We start from the raw sequence: 25,294 nt of genomic DNA on the forward strand, positions 1-25,294 counted from the left end.
AAAATTAAGTACACCCTTACTGCTTCAATAGGAATTAAGAAGGTAATTAGCAGCCAAAAGCACTTGATTAGTTGATCATCAGGAAGTGTGACCACCTCTATAAAAGCAGAACTTTTGGCAGTTTGGTGGTATGGAGCATTCAGGTGTGTGTTAACACCATGCCAAGGAGAAAAGACATCAGCAATGAACTCAGAGAAACAGTTGTTGCTGCTCATCAATCTGGGAAGGGTTATAAGGCCATTTCCAAACAATTTGAAATCCATCATTCTGTAGTGAGAAGAATTATTTACAAATGGAGAACATTCACGACAGTTGCCAATCTTCCCAGGAGTGGGCATCCCAGCAAATTCACCCCAAGGTCAGACCGTATAATACTCAGAGAAATCACAAAGAACCCAAGAGCTACATCTAGGGATCTACAGGCCTCGGTTAACATGTTAAATGTTAAAATTCATGACAGTACGATCAGAAAAAGACTGAACAAGTATGCCTTTCATGGAAGGGTAGCCAGGAGAAAGCCCCTTCTCTCCAAAAAGAACATGGCAGCACGACTTAGGTTTTCAAAGTTGCATCTGAACAAACCACAAGATTTCTGGAACAATGTCCTTTGGACAAATGAGACCAAAGTGGAGATGTTTGGTCATTATATACAACACCATGTTTGGCCAAACCAAACACAGCGTATCACCACAAACACCTCATACTAACTGTCAAGCACGGTGGTGGAGGGGTGATGATTTCAGCTTGTTTTGCAGCCACAGGACCTGGGCACCTTGCAGTCATCTAGTCGACCATGAACTCCTCTTTATACCAACGTATTCTAGAAACAAATGTGGGGCCATCTGTCCGACAGCTACAGCTTGGCCGAAATTGGGTCATGCAACAGGACAACGATCTCAAGCACACTGGCAAATATACAACTGAATGGCTGAAAAAGAAAAAAATGGTGTTGGAGTGGCCAAGTCAAAGTCCAGAACTCAACCCCATTGAGATGCTGTGGCGGGACCATATAAGAGCTGTGCATAAACGAATACCCTCAAACATCAATGAACTGAAGCAATGTTGTAAAGAAGAGTGGGCCAAAATTCCTCCAAAACGATGTGAGAGACTGACAAACTCATACAGAAAACAATTACTTCAAGTTATTGCAAAAAGGTAATTCTACAAGCTACTGAATCGTTTTTTACACATGGTTTCTGCATGTTGGCTTATTTTTTTGTTAAATAAATAAGGACATAGTGGAATCTGTTGTGTTGTTTATCACCCGAGGTTAGGATTTACCTAATTCTAGGACCTGGTAAGAACCAGATGATTGTTTGTTATGTCCTGATATATAAAACCATAGAATTGAAAGAGTGTACTTGCTTTTTCACATGACTATATATGAGATATGACAAGCACTTTCAAAATGAATTCCTAAATTCTGCCTTTTTTATAATAACAGGCACTAAAAAGAACTTATTCCTCATCTCTTTAATGGTCAAAACATTAAATAAACAATGAATCTATCAGTTTTCATCGAATTTTGACCATCGTGTCAAATAAGCTTCAGGGTTGCCCATGACCTTATAGAACATGGTTACCTAAATCCACAACAAACCTGCACGTTTTGCTCATTGATCACTGCTCACATCACATCACCTCAGAAATATTGGGAAAAAAATACAACTAAGTGGATTTTTTTTCTTTTTCTTTTCAAATAATAATAATAATAAACTTTATTTTATATAGCGCCTTTAAAGGTGGCTTCTCAAAGTGCTTAAAATCACCGAGAAGAAAAAGGGGAAAAAAACATAAATAAGTAGATAAAAATGAAAAACTGGTGAGAGGAGCGGCAGCTAAACGCGTCAGCGTTCCCTCTCGACCGGAACCGAAAAATGATGTTGAACATGTAAAATCTAGCTTTGTTATGTGCTGCCCTTGTCTTTGAGTTCATACGCAACACAAAAGGAAATCAAAAACTTGACAGAAAAATGTTTCAGCTTCTTCTCACCACCACCCTCCTCTCATGGTCTCATGGTCTCATGGAATGGTCTAAGAACATCGAGGCCATCTATAAGAAGGGACAGAGCCGACTCTACTTCTTGAGGAGGCTCAGGTCCTTCAATGTGTGTAGTAAGATGCTACACATGTTCTATCAGTCGGTGGTAGCGAGTGCCATTTTCTACGCAGTAGTGTGCTGGGGCTCTGGGATTAGAGCAGTAGATTCCAAAAGGCTGAACAAGCTCATCAGGAGAGCAAGCTCTGTCATTGGGTCTGACCTGGACTCCTTGGAGGTAGTGGCTGAGAGGAGAATGATGTCCAAACTAGAGGCCATCATGGACAACTTCTCCCATCCCCTCTATGACAGGCTTGCAGGAATGAAGAGCACGTTCAGCAATAGACTGATTCATCCACGGTGCGACAGGGAGCGCTACAGGAGGTCATTCTTGCTGTCTGCCATAAGACTGTACAACGCATCCACCTTGCGTCTTGGCAGAGGCAACATCGACAGTGACCTGTTTCTGGACTAAACACATCTACACATCTACTGCTACATCTGTTCTCTTTCTTTTTCTTTTTCCCGTTTACAACCACTTTTTGTGCAATATATGCCAGGGACCTGTGCAATACATTTATATTTATATCTATAGCTACATCTATATTTATATTCATATGTGTGATACGATTTTCTGTGTACTGTTCTGTTCTAGTTTGTTCTTGTGTGTCCGGACTGTGAGTAACTCTTGTATTGTATTGTATGTATTGTACTATTATTATATAATTCGTTACACTGTGGCTGTGTTGTGTGTGTTAAGCTGCTGTTGCACTGCAATTTCCCTCACGGGATCAATAAAGTATCTATCTATCAGGCTCTTTAAGGCCCAGCTGTAGGACAGGTAAGAATGTCAGACTTATTCCTAATTGTTCAGGCGGGTAGCTGCGTCAGCATGCGTAGGCTGCAAAGGAATAAGTAAATAGGTTTATTCCATGCTGAAAAAAAGAAGAGAGAAAACACAACGTTTCGGCAGTGGAGCTCGTTGTGTTTTCTCTCTTCTTTTTTTCAGCATAAAATAAACCTATTACTTGTTCCTTTATTCCTAATTGGCTGCATTTCAACGATGGTATGTGGCTTGGCTAGGCCTTGTTACAGCACGTCTTGGAATTCTTGAATGATAAAATAAACCATACAAAATGGATATTAATTCATTAAGTCAACGCATACCTTAGATAGTACTTCAGTGCACTGGTGATGGTTTTAATCTCCCATTCAGCGGAACTGTCTAAATCCACTTCTGCAGATGTTTTGGGATCTGACAAAAAAAGGTAAAAACAACCTTTAAAAGTATGAACAGCTACCAAGTGCTACTTTTTATAATCAAAGATTTTAAAAAAGCACTAATGTTTAATAAAACAGAACAACATATAAATTGACTGGCACTATAGACAGACCGTGCCATCTATACACTTGTTAAAACAAGTTAAGGCAAGATGAGGGATGAACTCACTGCTCCCTTTAAGACATAATAAATTCCACATTTCTGTTGCCTCATGCAGCTGGATACTAATCAAATTGCTCAAAACTCAGATTAATCCCTTAAATGAATTCCACTCTCCTTCGCAGAGATGCTAGAGACAGTGGTTCATTTTATGACTAACCATGAACAGAAAGATTACAGACTGTTAGAGGCTACACTGCAAATCTATTCAGTACACTGGAGCCACCTGGGAGATTTATAGTCAAATCTAATGTTTAAAGGCAACAGCTTTGTAGGAGCAATTTTTCACTTCCAACGATCGTTTCCCAAATCTCTGATTTCATTTGCCATCTTTTCCTGCTCTGTGCCCCAGTGTGTTTACTTCTACAGCAAACAGTCCTCCAGAGGCTCAGAGAGCTGCTGCGCTTGACCAGTGCTAACAGCCAAGACCTGGGGCACTGGGTACCAATCATGTCCAGTGAAGCAAAAGATAACAAATAACACTGAAGAAAGAAATACAACAGCCAGGGCACAGTTCACTTCTTGGTTGGTTTATGCAAAAGAAAAACAACTTTTGTTTTACCTGGTAGCAACTTCACCCCTGTGGGAATGCAGAATCATGTCTGAGAATGTGTCCTACAATCAATTCAACCAACTGACAGTGCCGCTTTGACTCCACAGTAACCCAGCAAAATCCACCGATTGCTTCCATAGGAGACACAGACATCTTGTCCATTCACCGCATCTTCAAATCCGCAAAACCTACCCCTACCGGAACTTCATTAAGTACACTTTTGATATCACTGCAAATCAGTCATCTTTAAAGTAGTCAACTGTCAAATTTAAAAAATAATCAGATGTCAACGCTGAAGGCTGAATTTCCCATTTATGGCTTTTTGCCGTTCCTAGTGGGTGAAGACTAGTGGGTGCAAAGAAAAACAGCCTAATAAGGCCCTAATAACAAGGAAATGAATTGGAAGATTTATCAAAATCTGTTCTATGCCTCTACAACACTCTCTGTCTTCTCCACTTATTAGCAAGCAGGACTACACAGGGCAATGAGGTATTTATAGCTGTTGCAGCACACAGAGAGTAGCTGGCAGTCTGGAACTGAAATAGGGTCTCTGCTGATTCTCCCCACTGTGGAATGGTGAAGGTCTGATCCCAGTCCAGCAGCAGCTCTGGCACACATTACTGGGGAATGTCAAAAGGTCAGCAGCAAGAATAGGCTGACTCTCCACCTATTTGAATGGCAGGACTTGGCTTGGCACCCAAACAAGCTCCGTGTATGCAAATACCAGTATCAATGAACCACAAAAGTTGGCTCTGGCTATTTTAAATCTCTTTTAAAGCAGCATAATGTGCAAAATCTGAAAAAAAAACAAATCTGTGTAGAAGCGACACGTAGCACGTTTTCTTTTATTAAATGTCAACCAAATAGTTGTGCTCCCATTGAAGGATTTAAATTCACTGGAATATTTCTACAACTCATGAGCTAAAGTTTTGACTCTTGTGGGCAAATAACACCCATCCTCTGTAAACTGCATAGGGCTCACAGGGATATTTAGAGTGGAGTTGGATGTTCTAGACCCAAATCATTTTAAGGACTTCTTGCATGAACATAGATCAGCTCTTAACCAGTGATATATACCATTTTGAGCCTTCTTACTCTCTCAAAGATCAGAGACTCTACACAATGGACCACAGAGCCTTCTCATGTGCAGCACCACATCAGCATAACTCATTGCCAAATTCCAATTGGCGACTCGATTCAGAGCTTGCTTACGTGTTTTCACTAAATATTTCAATGTATAATTAAGTTTAATTTTTGGTTTCACAAAATCAATTTGCTGTTTTTTTCCCCACTTCTTGCTTGTGTTGTGTATTAGATATGTGCTGTTCTGCAGAGCTTTTCAATTAATTTGTGTTATGTAATTCACAGGGTGCAGCACAAATGATCATTTCCTCCAACTGTTCCAGATCATTGTGTCTAAACACCAGATACAGAACAGAAAAAAGTAAGACAGTTGTGTTTCCATTAGTTTTTTTATTAGCAATTCTTCCCAGCTCTTGGTGTGTCTCTCACAGACAGGCCCCTTCGGGAGACCAGTGCGTTTTTAACAACGCTTTCAAACTGAAGCAACCGATTGTTTCCTGTGAAAAACAGGGGGACAGTCTTACAAAACATGCCCAAAAGCACCTCCTTCAAATTACCTCTGGAACACAAACTAGTCAGGAAAGGCACAATCCACGTTTCCCTTCTACTTTTCCTACCAGAGCCTCCCTTTCTTATACTCCCAGCACTGAATTTTAAAAGCATGTGCCTCACTAGAATCACATCTGTGAAAAAGAGGCTTCAGTCGCATCTAGAATCTTCTAGGTGTCTGACACAAGAATATAAGGAAGTTTACAAATGAGAGGAGGCCATATCATCAGGCCCCATCTATAAATTGGCTTCATTACTCTGCTCTCCTCCCCACTAATAGCTGATGTGTGGTGAGCGTTCTGGCGCACTATGGCTGCCGTCACATCATCCAGGTGGTGGATGCTGAACATTGGTGGTGGTGGAGGGGAGTCCCCATTACCTGTAAAGCGCTTTGAGTGGAGTGTCCAGAAAAGCACTATATAAGTGTAAGCAATTATTATAATTATTATATAGGCTCCCTTAGAAGTCAGTATAGTAATGATCTGAGGATCTCCTCCAGTTGTTTTTGAAAGAAGCTGGTGTATTGGCTTCAAAAACATGGCTGAGCAGCTTGTTCCACACTCCCACAACCCCACGTGAAAATACGTTAAAAATGAGGTAAGGAAGATTCCAGATGTGTCCTTACCCATCAAAAGACTGAGAAGCTTCTGAACTCTGGAGCTGACACCCACTATCCTGTACAGCCCTTGCTCATTGATTCCTGTTGGGTATAATTCATGAATTAATAACTTGCCACAAAGTTCTAAGTTATATTTTAACTTTGAAAGAGCAAAAACTCAATGGCCTCCCTTTACCTCGTGTCTCCACAGCGTGAATGAATTTCTTCATAATAGTAAAGCCAATAATGTCCAACTGAGCAGCTGAAAGAGGAAACAATATGAGAAAAAAGCCACAAAGTCAAGAAAGAAGTTCCAAACCTCCAAACCATCGTTTATCTCCCAATTTAGCCTTCTGAACCATTGCGTTCAAAAGTTAACAACACGCACACATCTGCAAACAGGCACATTTCACAGTTAAAAAATACTGTACTGTAAGTTGGCACCTGATTCAGGCCCTGATTCAGCAGCATCCAACACCAGACATAATGTATGGTACAATCAGCAGTACTGTTATGCCAGCAAGAAGAAGCAAGAAGGGTGGCAGAAAGAGTTATGAATCTGTAACCCAGTGTTGGCAGCTCAAATATCAGGGGGCTGAATTTAATTCTCAAGGCTGAGAGATTAAAACCTTTGTGGGTTGGTGAAACAAAAAAAAAAGAGCACAAACTACTTCGTTCCAGCTGCACACAAATATCCATCATACCCCACTGCAACTTTCACAACTCTAATTATTTTTTTCCTCCCCAAGTTAAAACGACACAGCCAGAAGCGATGACTAAGAAAAATGAAAACGTGACAGAATCAATAACTTCTGCTTTTTTGCGCATTTGCAGATTGGATTTTCCTGTCTGCCTAGACAAATACGACGGCACTGTAAATCAGTCCTACTTACTGCCTTCACTCTGGTTGTCTTTGTTCAAGTTGTACACCTGCAGATAAAAAGTTTCAATGTAAAGGTTATACTTCCCAGGACATTTGCCAAGAATAACAATTAATGAATGATGATGGATTATTAATTTTTCCTTCAGTGTATACAGCAATTATTTGATAAGAGGGGAACATATTGGATGTATTGCATGCTGGTGCAGTTAGTAGTTAGCCTTGCACTGCCGGAGTCTGGGGTTCAATTCCTGGGGTGCTATTTGTATGATCTCCCCGTGTCCACATGGGTTTCCGCTCGTTCCTCTGGTTTCCTCTCACAGTTCAAAACATACTAATTGGCTTCTGGGAAAAAAGGCCCTGGTGTGAGAGTGTGTGTCTATGTTTGCCCTATGTGTGCCCTGCGTGGTCAAGGACCCTGCTTGCCAGGTTAGGCTCTGGTTCCCCCGCAACCCTGTATTGTATAAAGCAGTTAGAAAATGGACGGTTGAAAGGAATATATGGGATTTATTTCTAGTATTTCCTTCACTTCCCAAAGCTTCCTTTAGAAACAAATTGAGATCAGAAAATCTTTTCCTAGTGCAGCTGTTCTAAGAAGGGACAGAGCCGACTCTACTTCTTGAGGAGGCTCAGGTCCTTCAATGTGTGTAGTAAGATGCTACACATGTTCTATCAGTCGGTGGTAGCGAGTGCCATTTTCTACGCAGTGGTGTGCTGGGGCTCTGGGATTAGAGCAGTAGATTCCAAAAGGCTGAACAAGCTCATCAGGAGAGCAAGCTCTGTCATTGGGTTTGACCTGGACTCCTTGGAGGTAGTGGCTGAGAGGAGAATGATGTCCAAACTAGAGGCCATCATGGACAACTTCTCCCATCCCCTCTATGACAGGCTTGCAGGAATGAAGAGCACGTTCAGCAATAGACTGATTCATCCACGGTGCGACAGGGAGCGCTACAGAAGGTCATTCTTGCCGTCTGCCATAAGACTGTACAATGCATCCACCTTGCGTCTTGGCAGAGGCAACATCGACAGTGACCTGTTTCTGGACTAAACGCATCTACACATCTACTGCTACATCTGTTCTCTTTCTTTTTCTTTTTCCCGTTTACAACCACTTTTTGTGCAATATATGCCAGGGACCTGTGCAATACATTTATATTTATATTTATATTTATATCTATAGTTACTCTGTGTTCTGTGTACTGTTCTGTTCTAGTTTGTTCTTGTGCATCCGGACTGTGAGTAACCTTGTATTGTATTGTATTGTATGTATTGTACCATTATTATATAATTCGTTACACTGTGGCTGTGTTGTGTGTGTTAAGCTGCTGTTGCACTGCAATTTCCCTCACGGGATCAATAAAGTATCTATCTATCTATTTTCTTTCATACTCTCGAGTGCACTACACTATCCTACATCTTTCCTGCAACAATTTCTTCGAGTTTCTTAAAAAACGCCCATCGATTAATTTGTGTTATATAATGTTCAATGCTTTTTTTGACATTAAAGACTCCCTTATTAATATATTATTATAAACAATAAAAGATTTTTTAAAATTTAGTATTACCTATTATTTTTGTTATACCCGCCTGATCTGGAATAGCCTATAGTGTGCTTCCGGTCACAGTTATAAACCCTGCTCCTCTGACTTCCCACCTTCAAGATACTTCTTTTCACAAGTCACGGTCCAACCAAAGTGTTCAACACCAAATGGAGAAGAGGCCCATTCTTTACTGGTAACGCCTCATAACCTCATAGCTACGAGCTGAGAACACCCTGGCCAACTAATCCCACTATAACCTCAGCATTGGGCAGCCAATTGTGTGCCAGGGCTCGAAGAATAGCAGTCACACTGGGGTTGTGTCACCACGGAGGCCACAATCCAAGATTTCAATCAGCACTTGAGTGACTTGAGCCATGCAAGAGGCCAGTGTTACAGTATTTAATGAGATCACCGACATTTTCTCCAAAAATGACTAACCAGTGAGCAGTAGTACATACTGTAAGCCTAGCCTGGAATCCAGAAGACATCCCTGTTCATGTTACTGCTGTGCCTCAGCACCAAAAGACTACTTCAAACAAAAACAGCCTGTTTCACAAAACAATCAGTAATGCTCCTGGGAGGAAAGAAAACAGTTGTCATACTTTTAATGAAAATCATTAATTTATAAAGCGTAACTAGAAATGGCTTTCCTCTGGTTCCCAGACAGAGAACTGTAAGATGTTTTCCCATCTTTCATATTAATTTTGTACAGTAATGCTAATCCAAACTGGGGAATACGTCCTAGCCTGGAGGAGCAATTAAAACGATTGTGAACTGTCACCCCCAAAAGCCATTTCTTGAAGAATGATAAAACTCCCATTTCTCAAGGGCGGAAATCCAGACAGCGAAATTAGGTTTTTAAAAGTGTCACATATTTTTACGTCACCCACTAAAAAAAGAAAAAAAACTGAAATCATATTCAATTTGCTTCAGTGAAAAATGATTGTTCAAGCTTGGGTACTGCAAGTACAACAAAACCTCAGACGCCTCAGAGGAGTGGGGAAAAGACACCCCACAATGCATGCGATGCAGAGGGAGAAGGAGAGTACGTTTCAGCAGGTCCATACCGGTTCTCTCCCGTCCATCGCTTCCATCCACAGACGGCGGTCCTCCTCGGACAGGGCCTGCATGGTGATCACCCCCGGCCTGGAAGACAGACACAGCGCTGAGAGAGACTCCCATGTGCCACACAGTCCTCCGACACTGTAATGTACGGGCAGCACAGGGGAGTGGATAAGGCAAGAAAATAACACAGGAATAAACACAGGAGAGGACACTGAAAAGTGGCACAGCTTTCGAAGCAGCCACAGTACTGTCTCCTCTTCTCTGCTACTAAATTTGTATACATTATTACTTGAATTGTTTGTTACCTCTTGTAGTTTTAACACTGATAAAAGTATAACTGCAACCGAATAACTGCAACCGCCAGACAGGAAACGTGAGGAAGAAACAATATTTTAAGTCTTTAACTGGCTTAAGTTAACCACTGAGATTTAAAGTTGTTTTACTTTAAAAAAGATTATACTGTACTTATTTTTCCATACTATAATGCCGAGAATGAAAGTGATGAAGATGTTTACATGTCCAATCATAGTTAATACAACACTAAAGAGACACAAGTGGTTGCCAATTTGCCACATCCCAGGGTTTATAACAAAATGTGTTTACTCCATTCTAGAAAGCAATTACAAGACTGGGGCTCTTCATTCAAGTCTCAAGACTGCCACCTTGTGACAAAAATCTAGTCACTGCCACCCCACTCACCGATCGACTGCCTCCACATCAAAACAAAACCTCTTTTCTATGGAGTCCGTTTTTCTCCGAGTGCAGGACTTTAAAATGAAGGATTCTTCCTCTCCCTGGCAAAAACAGCAAAGAAACAAAAAAGAGTTTCTGAAAAACAATTAGATTCCTATGTGCAGTGCTTTCTGACAGTTGTGTACTTCATGAGGTGTTTCATGACAAAATTCCTGATTGACATGATCAATACATTTTGAGAGGCTTTTCAAAGAAACATAGGCTCTCCCCTAAAATTCTTTGCTCTCAAGCTAACATGAATACAATTGCATAAGATGGTATCTGACAATGCTAAATACCACATATTAATTTTAAATACACCTTTTAACTATTTTACGATCTGATGGCCCAATCAACAACTGTCCCATACCAGACAGAACACCCAAAGCTAAGGCTCTGCACAAAACCGAAGATATTATGACACAAACAGGAGAAAGGATCTTCTCCACCCATAAAAAAAAATTCTTCTTTACTCTCCTTTAAATGCTGGTGTAGTGTGGTAAGAAACTCCTCGAGAACAGGGAGCATTCACCCGATTAAGGTTCTCAACTAGAGGTTTATACCAGATATTCATACTCTAAGAATGACTTGGTTATATCCAGTGAAACAGTTCACAGACTGGTAGACCTTCAATACAAGAAGTTGCCAGATTCCTGTGCTGTGTGCATTAAGATTCTTCTTAAGCGGCAATTATTTAAATCAATTGAGCCAGTGTTCCCCCAGTGCAATGATCCTGGTCCTGGAGGGCAGCAGTCAAACAGGATTTATAAGTCACTTATAATAACCAATAAGAAAAGAAACGGTGCTAATATAGTCCTATTAAGTCAGCAACTGATACAAATAGTCATTAAAAGGCCAGGGCGGAAGGAAGACATGGCTGACCTCCAGCATTCCAGGATTGAATATCAGTGCCCTTGTGAATAAGAGTATCTCTAAATGTAAGAGATATGACTGTGAAGAGGTCATGCTGCATTCACGTTATTGATAATAGCTTCCCCTGAGACATCACTGGAAGGATACAAGGTCTGCAGACTCTGAATCAGCATAAAGTCTTCAGTGCAAAAAAGTATGACCTTCTGTTGAACCATACTGTCTACCAGAAGTCAGTCGTAAAATAAGCATGTTATGAGCATCAACAATTTACTCAGTTCCCAATTTAATAGGTCTCAGCTAGTGTTGACTATTAAAACTCATAAATAGAAAAAAACATGGTTGTTAATTTCTGTAGCTTTTGAGAAGATTCCACAAAACCGTGATCACAGCAACAAGGTAAACTTGAGAAGCCTGTATGAAACATTGCAAAAGCTATTCTGTCACATTTACCAGTCAAAATGTAATTGGTTCACTGTCAGATATGCCTCTTTATTAACATGCAAAGGAACAAGTAATAGGTTTATTCCATGCTGAAAAAAAGAAGAAAGAGAACACAACGTTTCGGCCGTGGAGCCTTCTTCAGGTGTGAGCACAAACGTTGTGTTCTCTTTCTTCTTTTTTTCAGCATGGAATAAACCTATTACTTGTTCCTTTGCAGCCTACGCATGCTGACGCAGCTACCCACCTGAACTATCTTTATTAACATTACTTGTTCCCCTATTAACATCTATAAAGCAAAAAAGCTACTTTTTTAAACTACAAACTGCAGAGCTATCAGGATTAACTGTCATCTCAAACCAAATTGGTAAATATATATTTAGAGGTTTTTCTGCATCAGGAAAGATACTGAATCAGAATGCAACAACAAAAAATGTCCTGCTGTAGCAATGCAGAACACCAGAAATGCATTATGACATACAGAAGAATACACGCCTGTCAAGAAAAAGCACTGCATTCGGGCCTACTCACCACCTTCCCTCCAGATTTTTGGTCAAACAGAACCATGGTCACACGTCTGGGCTCCCGGTAGTAAGTGCAGTAATGTTTTACCCAGGTAGACACAAAGGAACCTGTTGGGAGACGAAAGACTGTGGTTAAATATTTGAGCCTCGTGTTTAATGGTGCAGTGCATCATGGGCGGTGTGGTGGCTGGGTGGTGCGATGGCTCCGTGGCTCAGGATCTGCACCTGTGGCTGGAAGGTTGCCGTTTCGTATCCCGTGGACGGCAAAGGAATCCTACTCCACTGGGCCCGTGAGCAAGGCCCTTAAGCCCAGCTGCTCCAGGGGCGCTGTATAAATGGCTGACCCTGCGCTCTGACCCCAAGCTTCTCTCCCTGTCTTGTGTGTCTCATGGAGACCAAGTTGGGGGGGTATGTGAAAAGACCAATTCCTAATACAAGAAATTGTATATGGCCAATAAAGTGATCTCTTAAATATTGTAACAGAAGCAATACCGATGGTCAACATTATATTCAGCAGAGACTAAAATATGCAGTAACAGTTTAACAAGGGCAATAGCAGTTAATCTTCCAATTATATCTCAAGGTATGCATAAGTTCAACCTCAAGAATCTGACTTATACTGTAAATACTGTATATATATGTGATGATCGCACTGTATGTGGCCACAGTTAGGGCCAAAAATGCTTCACATGGGTTTTAGAACACCAAAATGTAAAGCAAATGTAATGCAAATGTAAACTTCAGTTCTTTCCGGACTTCACCTTATCTTTAATTTAGAAATTAAAATAAGATTAGACATTAGATAAAATAGCTAAGAGAATGCATTGAACTGATGGTTGGGATAAAAGTAAAACTCGTGTTCTGGATTTATTTTGAATGTCTAAATTAAAAGAGGATGTGTATTCAGGATGACCTTAAATTGAAGCAATTTAACCATGATCAGGTTACAGGTGATTTTTTAAATAAGTAATTTAGAGAATATATAGCTCAAAACTCTCTTAACTGAAGAAATTACTTACTTTATCAAAAGCTTACAAACGTTCCTAATCTTAAAAAAAAAATACAGGTGACTGAAGGTGACCTAGACAATCTCTGATAGAGTAAATAACTAAGCGGAGTTTTCTGAGAACTGAAAACCACGTGTTTAGGTCTGGACTAGTTTCTTGATGGAGGTTCTGCCCCACATGGTCATTCAAACAAGTTGGTTACTCACGTTTCTCCTGCACGAACAGGTATCCCTCCATGGTGTGGGGGCTGACACTTTTGTGCTCGTGTGGATTCTCCTTCATCTTCTTCATTAAACACTCCACTTCCGACCTTGTGCTTTCAAAACGATTCCTCGTCTAATGGAAAAATAAGGGTTGGTACCATCAGGCTAGACCAGGACCTTTCTGCTGCTTGATAAATCCTGATCATGGGCCTTCTGAGTGGCTCAACTGATAAAAATGCACAGGCATCCCAAATGCCGGTTGAGCTCTATGATAAAGGTGTCCTGGTTTGAGCCTCGGTCCTGTCACTAGCTGACTGTGACTGGGATTCCCCTGCAGCAGCACACAACCAACTGTATCTGGCTGAGCTCAGCCTCTGCCAGAACTGAAACACAGTCGCTCAAGGCCTCAGAGCCAGACAGTGCTACATCCTAGACAGAGTTGAACTCTACTGTACCAAAAGACTATGTGTTTTGCCACAGGAGAATTCAGCACTAAGTTTCACTAAGTTAAGAGTGACATCAGTGCCACTGAGGCCTGTTACATAAGGGTAAGATTAGTCAGCCAGGAAGGTCTCAGTTCTCAAGTGTCACAGTGACCACTGTAGCCCTGTGGATCCGTCTGTGTGGGACGTGCCTTTCCACCAATCAGTGCTGGACCACCATTACAGAGCTCCCACTACCTGCTACTGGTAAGATGGGTGTGTCACAGACGTCTGCCTATACTTTCGCATTCTCCCGTGTGCGGTCACAGGGTTTATAGCCAAGACATGATAAACACAATGTGGGATTGCAAACTTGGTAGAAATAACAAAAAAAAATGGTGATTCCAACTAAAAAGTACTTAGCCACTCACTATACTGTTTTCAAATAATTTTAGACAACCATTAGTCAATAAAAATGTATTTTACATAAGAACAGAAAGGTCACAAAGGAGATGAGTCCATTCAGTCCATCTGGCCAGTTTGGAAGTTAGAAGTTACTGTAACTGTTTCTTAAAGGAAGCCATGTTATTGGCTCCAACAACATGGCTGGGTAATGCTGTTCCAGACTCCCACAACTCTTTGCATAATGAAGTGCCTCCTGTTCTTATTTTCAAATGCACTTATGCATTCAGTAGTTTCCACCTGTGTTTCTGGTTTATGTTTCAGAATCATACAACTGTAACATATGCAATGAAAACTTTCTAAAGATATATAGATAAATTATTATGTTGTAGATAGCAATGAAGAGCAGAAATGTTTGAAGATATCACTGAACTTTGTCCAGTGTTTCATATTAAATAAATAATTTCATCTGCAGAGAGAATGAAAAGAATTGACAGGGCCAACAAGTGGTACTGTATACTGAATATATAAATTCAAAAACAGTATTTTTGAAGAACATTTACAAAAGCCACAATGTCAAGAAATACTGAAGAGAGCTGTCTTGTTAATCCAGAGTGTTGAGCAACAGACGTTCACCCCCTGTGTCAAGCATAACTACATTTAGTCAAATTCCATGCTCCAGGAATAAGGGTCTTACATTTTGGATGCTAATGGTGAGGTCTGTTTTGAAGTGGTTGAAGTCTTTGGCCAGTTCATAACCATGGTGGTAATACGTGAACAATCCTTGAAGGAATGCTAGCAACTGAAACAAAAATATGGAAAGAAAAAAGACAATTAGTAGATGCCTCAATTATTTCAAAGAGTTGTACTCTTTGGTTTTGCATATTAATTTTGTGATGAAAAGGTTAGGATATACATACAGGTTCAACAAATTCAAACATCTTTCTCTCCTGGACCTCCTGGACCTTGAAGACGTACTCCAGAGATACTTCGTAGAAGTGCTGCCTGACATTGTCCACCTGAGCATCAGCCTGCAGGGAAAAAGAATATCTCCCATCAGCACATACTGTCCTCACTGGCCCTGCGCTCAACACAGGGCTCTGACCAGTCCCCAACCAGCACATACTGACCTCACTGGCCCTGCACTCACCACAGGGCTCTGACCAGTTCCCAATCAACACATACTGACCTCACTGGCCCTGTGCTCACCACAGGGCTCTGACTAGTCCCCAATCAGCACATATTGACCTCACTGGCCCTGCTTTCACCACAGGGCTCTGACCAGTTCCCAATCAGCACACACTGACCTCACTGGCCCTGTGCTCACCACAGGGCTCTGACCAGTCCCCAATCAACACAATATTGACCTCACTGGCCCTGCTTTCACCACAGGGCTCTGACCAGTTCCCAGTCAACACACACTGACCCCACTGTTCCTGATCAGGACTATGAACACCAATTTGACAGAATAAACAAAACAAACTCACATTAGTGCTGTGGCTACAATAATGCCTAAGGTTCATCAGTAAGTCTTATTTCCAAAACAAGTTGTCAATTTAATAATTATTTCAAGTCCTTTTTTTTCTGGGAGAAAAGGCAGAACAGTTTGTAGCTAATTAATTGCCCTACAGTATGTGGACTACTACAGCTTTACATAAAACTACAGCTCAGAATGGACAGTGTTTAATTTATTCAGAATATTGGTTTCAGTTTGCACATGTGTGGAAAGATGGCTGCAAAGGAACTTTTCTCAAAAATCGCTTAAAACATATCTCACTAATTTATCGATATTTCACAGATTCGTTTTATTTACCTCATGGAGCTGAGCCTCCTTTTTCTTAGAGGACAGGCCTAAGTGCTTCTCCAAGACACTGCAGTACTTCTCAGTCTCCTTGTCATACTTCTTCTTTGCTTCCTGAAATGGAAGACAGAACACAGAAAGCTCTCCAACAAATGTTTTCACAGAAGAGAAAGCCAAAGTTCAATGCGGGAAAATAAAATCACAGTTAACGTGATCTGCATGATCACATTCTACAAACATCTCCCCCATCAGAGTGATCAAAGAGGCCAGCACAGTGACATGGTCGTTAGCGTTGCTGCTTCACAGTTCTGAGGTCTGGGGTCAGTTCTGCCTTGTTCTTGTCTGTGTGGAGTTTCCACATTCTCCTCCATCTTCAAGCAGGATTTCTCTTGGTTTTCCTCTCACCTCTCAAAGACATGCAGGGTAGTTCAGTTGATTATTCTATCCTGTCCCTTTACTCGGAGCCCTACTGGCATCCCATCCAGAGCAATAGCTGATGTTTGCCGTGGCCTGCCTCTCATGCTATGCTTCAGCATGGGCTCCAGCTTGCCAAGGCCTTCACCAGGATTAGCTGCTAAACAGTAATGAATGAATGAATGGATGGATGTAATGGCAAAGGATTGTTAACTATGTTGCTATTAATTTTGATCGATACCACATCTAGTGTACATGCCAACTTAAAAAAAGTGTCCTTACTAGCATTGCATTCCAAAGCCTCTCATTACCATAAAATTCCATAAATCTAAACAGAGTAACAATCTGTTCTGCAGAGATACTGCAGAACACACTTTTTAAATAAAAGTGTTTTTTTATAAAAAACATTACAGTTAATGTTATTGCCTGTAGTGTTTATTCCTCACATGTTTGAGTTCTACATTTTACAGCCAAAAAAAGATTTTATTCTACCAGGATCTTCACTCTTTAGCCTGATCTGAACTACCACCTGTCCCTTCCAGGGTTCTTCACTCTGTGTTGAAAAACAGGGATTACAACTTACTTTTTTGCCATTTCTCCATAAGGAAGAAAATCACACATTGGAAATCTCCAAATCTCTTCACAGGTGCCAAATTTGGCTATGGCCAATACACCAATCATACCCCCTTCATAAAAAAAACTACAGAATTTGTTTGAATCTTTCCTCCTCAAAACCATGGAAAACACTTGACATTTTTACATTTATGTTTAAAATATAAAATGAAGAATGCAGCCAAACAAGATTTAATCAACTCCAAACATCCCCCTCTATGAAAGGCATGAATGTCACGACATCTGCTATCTACCTTTAAAGAAGTGTTTTTGTTGAAAAGGATGGTCCATTAAAAACTAAAAATTATTTTTTTCATATGCTTGTTTGGAAAAATCCAATTTTATAACCAAGCTGGATTTTAATTTTGCAGTACTGGCAAAGGCTAAAGTTCCCTTTATCCTCTCCGAGATAAGAAAAATAATCTCACCCAAACTTTTCTGGTTTGTATCACATTGACAGATGTTGTTTACAAAGCTTAAGCTGCACAGTCATTTGCGGTGAACCTCTGCCAGTGCCAAAGGATTTTGTGTTATGACACTTAGGGAAAGATATGGTACCAAAGGCACTGGTAATTGAACTCGCAACAAATAATCTTAATAAATAATCAAGAAAAAAAGTATGTATGGAATTTTGTGTGACATCTATGCAGGGCCTTATGAAAGTAAAGTGCTTAAAGAATTATCAATATGGTCAGCCAGTGCCGTACTAGCTACAAGTGGATTTGTATATGAATTAACCTCTTGACTGAAAGGCCCAAAACGTATTTTTTTCCGGATTAAATGGAAGCACATCCTGAGCTCTTTGTGTGCACCACCTATGTCAGTCTATACTATGAACTGTAATGGTGGGCAGAAGGTACTAGTCAGTTTCAATGAGGTCAAGTGGGATCAAAGTGCACCACCATATGGCATAGGACTTTGTCAGAAACCTGTTCACAAATGACAAAAAGATTTAACAGCCAAAATAGAGAGAATTAACCCTAACTTTGTCAAACTCAACATTTACCTAGAATCTAGTGTTGTGTTTCAAAAGCAATTCGTCTTATCTAGCATTGTGCCCTACCAGCCAAAAGATGGCAGTATTATGAAAGGAATTTTTGTACCCTTCTGTTATAACATCCACAGGGGTCGCTCATTAAGCAGGATCCTGTTTAAGAGAAAACACTACATCAACTCACCCGCCCACTCCTGCCAGTTCTCACCTGCTCTACATCTAGATCAAATTACCTTAGCGGCACCAATCTGCTCTTTGCGGAATCGTTCCAGGGGGGTGATCAAAACTTCACTGGCGTTTTCAATCTGAAGGAGACACCGAGGTCAAGAGGGCAACAGAGGGAAAAAAAAAAAAGAAAAGGCCATTTCTCTCAAATGCTGTTGTGGGGCTTGTACAAGGCTCATATCGTCTTTACTACATGAATTTAATTTCTCATCGATTAATAAAACTGTTATAAATGAAAAGATTAATGAAAACGATTTTCAAATAACTGTAAAAAAACAAACATTTCATAATAACCCTTCCTCACATAAAATTAGAGCTTTTTATGCAGTACATGTGTATTAAAAGGGCCGTTGTCTAAAATGGAAAACACACATTTAAAATAAAAACCCTCTCTAAAAACCTCTAAACAAAGGAGGGCTGTCCAAGACATGAGGTCAAATAATGAACAAAGCACTTTTATTTTCATCTTTTCACAGAATTGATTAAATTCTAACTGAATAAGTTAATTTTTTATACTTTAAAATGTAACGATTTTATGATATGCAGTATCTAACTGAAGACAATGGCCCCTGTGTATAACATTCATGTGGTATTCCACTGTTTAACACCACAGGGCTCATGTCCACGTAGGACCTTCTGAGAGTCTGAGGGGAGGATGGAGCTGCAATGATAAGATTAAACGCATAGCTCTTGCTTTCTTAAACACGGACACCTGTGTCTTAAAAACTCACCATCCGTGTCCTCTCATCTTCCAGGTTTTTTAAAACGCCTGCAAACTCCTGAAGTGATTTTGCTAGGAAAGACAGCGAGAAAAAAAAAAGACCCCAAGACTGTGTTAATAAAGAAGACTAAAATGCTAACAAAACCACCCATGAACATTCACAACATCATTACAATGCACAGTATAGACTGGCATAAGTGGTGCACACACAAATTGGCAACTGGCAAATTGCTTAACATTGTTTTCTACAGATCAAGTAATGCATATGCAGATACATTTATCTGTAGAGATACATTGGGTAGTTTCACCATTCAAATGAATGGCATTAAAAAACAAAAAGTTAATTTTATATTATTAGAACTGAAAAATGAAAAAAGTAATACATTTAAAATTTATCATTTGTGTAGTAAAACTTGGTCTAAGGCTTTTGAATACATAAGGTAAGGTAATGGCATTATTTTTTGTTTATTGGTACATATTCTTGCTGGAAACCAACTAGTAATAAGGCAATCGTACATATCGCTTTCCCATATAATTTCAACCCTCTGTCCTGTTTCCCTCGGTGACACTGACATGTTAAATCTGGTGTAGTACAAATCCGTTTCAAACTCTGACTGACACCTCTCTGACATGCTCACAAGAAGAGCTGGCAGCGTCCGGATGGATTATGCACTAATCTATGAGCTTCAGTACTCGGACTGCACACAATTTGTGATTTCACCACTGCCCATGGACAACAGCATTCATAGGACCCAGGTAACCAAGGTACTGTTTTCACAGCTGTCTTCCTAAATAATGCTTCAAAAGTGGTAGAGTTAGACAGGGATGCTCAGGTGCATCTCAGTGCCCAGGTCACTGTGCATTTGAAGTCTCTGACCTATTACTATCAAAGGCATTCCAACACACCCACACCTGTTTCTGTGGGATATGCTCTATGTATCTCCATATGTTGATTGCGAATTTCAGCCAGTGTTGTGCTCTTTGCACAAAAAAATGATTCTTGCAGCTCTCTTCAAGTCTTGATCATATTTGCACAAATTCAACTTTAAACTAATAGTTCACATTACCATGGACAGGTGATGCTCTCCTCTGAATTTGGTGTGAAGGAGCTCTATCAATTTAAATCCATTGGTGTAATGAGTGTTCAACAGTGAGAGATCCCATTATTTTATTTATTGAATCGCCTTTGTGGACTTCTGTTATCAGAAGAAATACAGAAAGGAGCCCCAGAACATTACAGAGAGAGAACCAGCTTTTTTGGAGGGATATTTCAAGAACAACATTTTTATTAATCAAAAGAGGAGAATAAAAGGACATGATATTAGAACTGCTTACCAATACATATTTCATCATCTGTCTCAGCGTCTCCTATACACTGGAACTTGAATTCGTTCAATGATTCAGCAAACTTCCTCTTCGCTGATGACAGATCTATAACAAAAAATTCATGTTTGTGGGCTATATTGTACATACAGTAAAATGTAAAACATTCAGAAAACAGTAAATAGATCAACAGTCTGCAAAAGCTCAGCTTTACCTAAAATAGGAATTTGGTGATCATTCAGGAATAGTTAAGAATTTGTTTTATTCATTTAGTACAGTACACTACTGTTCTAACATCTCAGGCAAATTCTGGCACACAGCACTTATTACATTAGTAAAAGCACAAAGAAACCTGACCTGACCTGTTGATATAACACCAGTGATACAAGTGAAGACATTAAAATGTGAAACTTCATTTAGAATAACACACTCCTTTGATAATGATAAATGCTATTTTGTACAAGCATCTGCATTTGATAATACATTCGTAACGACTTGTGAATACTCATTTCATAGCCAGCTGTATACAATTCATCAGCTGATGACAGATTTCTGAAGAATCATATGTAAACAATTTTCTCCAAGCAATCTGACACAGAATATTCTTTACAAATCAGAGAAAAGGAGAATTTTGAAAAAAATAAAAATAAGATATTATAAGAAAAAAAAGATAAGACAGCAGAAAGAAACAGCGCATTTTCAACAGCAACTTAAAAAATGCACATATTCTACAGGGGAATCTATTTTTAGTATTCTTCACATTTTTTTTTCAAAATAAACAAAGACTAACACATAAAATAACATTTTTCATGAACCATACTTTTTCATTTTTATGACTTTTAATGCCACAGGTACTGAGCTGTGTGGATCATCTCTTCACTTTACAGCTCTTTACAGCAGACTGCAATTAAGCGGAGAATGTTCGTGACTGAAATGTGATTTTCAGTAACTTTTAACTATCCTTCAAGAATTGGCTGGATGGGAGTCTCCGTTCAATAAGCATTTAAATAAAAACTAAAATCCTTTCTGACTTACTTTACATCTGGAAAGAATACAGACATTAAAAAGCGACACATGGGAATATGAAACGAAAGCCTAATTTCATCAATTTAAATCTAAACAATCTAGTTTCTTGTGAGCCAATTCGAGGAGACTTTTTAGAAACTTTTTGAGAAACGGGGGCATCGTGGAGTGGTATCAGTTTTGTCTGAAACTACATATTTGTCCAGTTACTGCTGAACTTCACATTTACCACGACAGAACCTGAACTTCTTAAGCAGCTAGGATGAAGGGAAACATAGGAACAAGTAATAGGTTTATTCCATGCTGAAAAAAAAGAAAAAAGAAAAAGCACAACGTTTCGGACGCGGAGCCTTCTTCAGGCTCCTTCTTCACACCTGAAGAAGGCTCCACTGCCAAACCGGTGTGTTTTCTTTTTTCTTTTTTTTTCAGCATGAAATAAACCTATTACTTGTTCTTTTGCAGCCTACGCACGCTGACGCAGCTACCCACCTGAAGGGAAACATCCCTTACAATCAAAAAATAAAAAGAAATGTATATGTCTGATGACTTTTTAGTCAGAGTAATTACATGTAAAGGACACATATGGAATCTGCAGATTACAAAGGTGTTGCAGGATAATGGGGAGTCATTTGCTATGTGGCACCCAGCTGTGCAGACCTACAAGATCTCCTGAATGCTTTGCTCAACCTGGTAAGGAGTAAATCAGCCCCTTCAAATAACCAGAAGGACTGAAGTTCCTCATGGATTTGCTAATATACGCAGCCCTTATGACCGTGTACAAATATTAAATTCTCTATCGACATTAGAATGCTGTTATTTCTTACCGCTGCCAATTATGGCTCGTTTTTGCAAGCTCTTTTTTATATTTAATGAGAAAAGGAAAAAGCTTTGTTCCTTTATTAAATAGGGAACACCTGTCATATACAAGGATATCACTACTCTGCTATTTTCAAATACACAGGAAGGCAAAAGGATGAATATGTGCTTATTATGCTTTAAAGCTACAAGGATACAGCTCCGGTTTCCTGTGGTGTTTGATTACACCCTCCTTGTTCACCTGTGTTTTTACCCAGGTGCTCTAGTTTCCTTCCACTTCCTGAAGATGTGTTGACTGAGCTACTCTAAATTATCCCATTCCCCACAGCCCTGAGGTGAACCAGCATCCTGACCAGTGGGAGAGCAGTCATTCTCTACCAGTTCCCCTTGGGCCCTGCACTTCAGGGATGTGTTCTGTATACTCCTCAACAGAATTAGAGGCTTACAGAAAGTAAATGGAGGTGGCTCAGCAGTGCAGGGGTTAGCATTGCTGCCTTGCAGCTCTGGGGCCCTGGGTTCAATTCCAGCCCTGAGGTGCTATCTGTTTGGAGTTTGAACTTTCAATTAATCTACCCTGATGTTCAATGGGGTATCCTGGTTTAAGGCCAATATAATCACCCCTTGCACACTGAATTTGAGCTTCTTCCATCTGTGCATCGATTTAGACTGCCTATAACCTACAGCAATGGAACCAAGCCATCTTTTATTCCCACAGCTATTAACCTGCTCAATTTGGGCAACATACTGTGCATTTTACTTTATTTAAATATATATTTATCTTCTTTCTCACCATACATGTATGTTTTTTTATTTGTTAATGGGTTCATGTTGTGTTAAATGTTTTGTGTATTGTGTTGTGTCCTTTACCTGCCTGCAAAAGCAAAAGTCCCCAATGTGGCACAATAAAGTAACATGTAAAGGTTTATTCTGTGCTAAAAAGAAAAGAGACACAATGTTTCAGCTGTGGAGCCTTTTTCAACAGCCAAAACACTGTGTCTCTTTTCTTTTCAGCATGGAATAAACCTTTACTTGTTCCATTGCAGCCTATACACGCTGACGCAGCTACCTACTTGAACTTCAATAAAGCAATATGTTTTTCCTGTGTTCGCGTGGGTTTCTTCTCACAGTGGAGAGACATACTTCTAGGTTAATTGGCTTCAGGAAAAACTGGCCTGTGGAGTGTGTGAATGTGCGTTTGTCTCTGTGTACCCTGCGATGGACTGGCGTCCCATCCAGGATGTATCCTGCTTTGCACCAGTTTCTTGTTTGGATGTATTTCTCGGAGAATTGCACGTTCTTAGCTGGCTAACACCAGAGAGCAGAAAAACCCACAATTTACATTCAGGATCTTTTTACTGTGGGTCTTGTTGTTCTTTTTAATTCACTGCCAGAATAGACTTTATACACCTGCTTTGTTTTTTTTTTTCTGTACATTGTAAGTTCGATTCTTAAAGTTTGTTTTAGAAGTCCCGCAATTTGAGATTGTTGTCAGTGGAAGTGGTAATGTATTATATCTGATGACCTGTTTGACAGTTTTTTTTTTCCATTTTCTCCCTTCATTATTTTTAAATTTTACAAGCCCAGCTATAGGGGGTCATGAAGACATTCAAAAGAAAGATATAAAAAATTAAAAAAAAACAGTGATCACGCTTGATTTACAATCAATGCGATATGTGGCATTTTAATACAAACAAAGAATGCTTTCTTTGTTAATACGAGGATGGCAAACTCAAATAACTTGCCTTACGAGATCATTGATTGATGATTCGAGCTCTTGGGAAATACTGTCAACAGCAGGAGGTGGGGCAGTCTGGAAATCACACTGCTCAAAGAAAGTACCCTATGGCCCTATCAAAAAACCAGGACTACCTACAGAAGTAATCAGCTGCTACTGTACATGCATTCTTAGAACTGCACCAAAGGGTGTGCACGATTACAATTTAATCATCCGACATTTCAGCTTGCATACCTTCAAAGGAATAAATGAGCTTTTCTCATACAGTGTGCTGACTGAGGATTTGACATGACAAGTTAATGAAAACCAAGTTACTTTCTAAATCTCCGCAATCCACAGCCGCAGCCTGGATAACATACTGTACCAAAACGAAGAACGGATGAAGAATCAAATCACATTTTCTTTAATGTTTCACTTATGGGGGGGGGGGGGGGCTAAGGGGGTTTGTTTAGTGATTATTAAAAGAGCTGAGTGAATCCTCAAGAATCTTACAACAAACTGACAAGCCATGCGCTCCAGCAATGTGATTGACACACTGAACGTTAGATGTTTCCCAAAACACACACAATTACATGTAAACTTCAATACGACTTCTATTTACAGTTGTCTGGCCCTCTTCCAAGGAAAATAGATATTTTGGAAAAAAAATCATGTATGATGCAGATCAAGATGTCACAAACGTGCAAGACTATAAAGAAGATTAAAGCCTGCATTTCTACTGTAATTGCAATGTATGATTTCCAGATGAACCACATACAGTTTTTAAGACATGAAGTCATCCACAGTGAAGGGTAGATCTATCATGGATTTACCAGACAGCAATGCCTTCAATCACTGACACCTTGTTCCAAGATCGAGAAAAAGGGTTCATATTTGCCCTCAAAAGCGCCCATGCAGGTTGATTCAAATTTACGATTGCTCTGTCTTCACTTTGCCCTTGAGCACAAATTTACTGTAAAAAAAAAGAAGAGGACCTTTTCATCAGCAGTCACTGTATTGCTGAAATTGAAATCTTCTTTACAAAATTTTAAAATTGAAACCTGTCTAACAATTTAACTGCAATTGAAATACTTATTGTGCTTTAGTATTTATGCACTTAGAAATGTAAGTTTAATTTACATGACAATTCTGAACAGGACATTTTTTGCATTATTGACAGCAGAAATTCTTCGTCACAGGAAGTAAGCATAGAGAACTGTGTACTGCATGGTGTGTGACTCAAGACAATTTATGAGAAACAATTACAACATGTAGAAGCTATTAGTTTGTATCATCAGAAGA

At 39.8% G+C, this 25,294-nt stretch overlaps 1 protein-coding gene across 2 annotated transcripts in view; it reads right to left on the reverse strand.

The window, feature by feature from the left end:
- The window catches only part of LOC148820999 (rho GTPase-activating protein 26-like), an 85,950-nt gene that overhangs the window by 24,045 nt on the left and 36,611 nt on the right, over positions 1 to 25,294 (reverse strand). For both annotated transcript variants that reach the window (XM_088932250.1, XM_088932249.1), the window contains exons 2-15: positions 20,452 to 20,547; positions 19,127 to 19,188; positions 18,404 to 18,475; positions 16,163 to 16,264; positions 15,270 to 15,380; positions 15,047 to 15,151; positions 13,529 to 13,658; positions 12,323 to 12,423; positions 10,448 to 10,542; positions 9,751 to 9,829; positions 7,156 to 7,192; positions 6,459 to 6,524; positions 6,290 to 6,364; positions 3,206 to 3,293 (exon numbers count right to left, since the gene is read on the reverse strand). In XM_088932250.1, coding sequence (XP_088788376.1) covers positions 3,206 to 3,293; positions 6,290 to 6,364; positions 6,459 to 6,524; positions 7,156 to 7,192; positions 9,751 to 9,829; positions 10,448 to 10,542; positions 12,323 to 12,423; positions 13,529 to 13,658; positions 15,047 to 15,151; positions 15,270 to 15,380; positions 16,163 to 16,264; positions 18,404 to 18,475; positions 19,127 to 19,188; positions 20,452 to 20,547 — 1,219 coding nt within the window. The remainder of the gene's footprint in view (positions 1 to 3,205; positions 3,294 to 6,289; positions 6,365 to 6,458; positions 6,525 to 7,155; positions 7,193 to 9,750; positions 9,830 to 10,447; positions 10,543 to 12,322; positions 12,424 to 13,528; positions 13,659 to 15,046; positions 15,152 to 15,269; positions 15,381 to 16,162; positions 16,265 to 18,403; positions 18,476 to 19,126; positions 19,189 to 20,451; positions 20,548 to 25,294) is intronic.

The sequence above is a fragment of the Atractosteus spatula genome, chromosome 14 (genome assembly GCF_055471065.1).
Source record: "Atractosteus spatula isolate fAtrSpa1 chromosome 14, fAtrSpa1.hap1, whole genome shotgun sequence".
NCBI lineage: Eukaryota > Metazoa > Chordata > Actinopteri > Semionotiformes > Lepisosteidae > Atractosteus > Atractosteus spatula.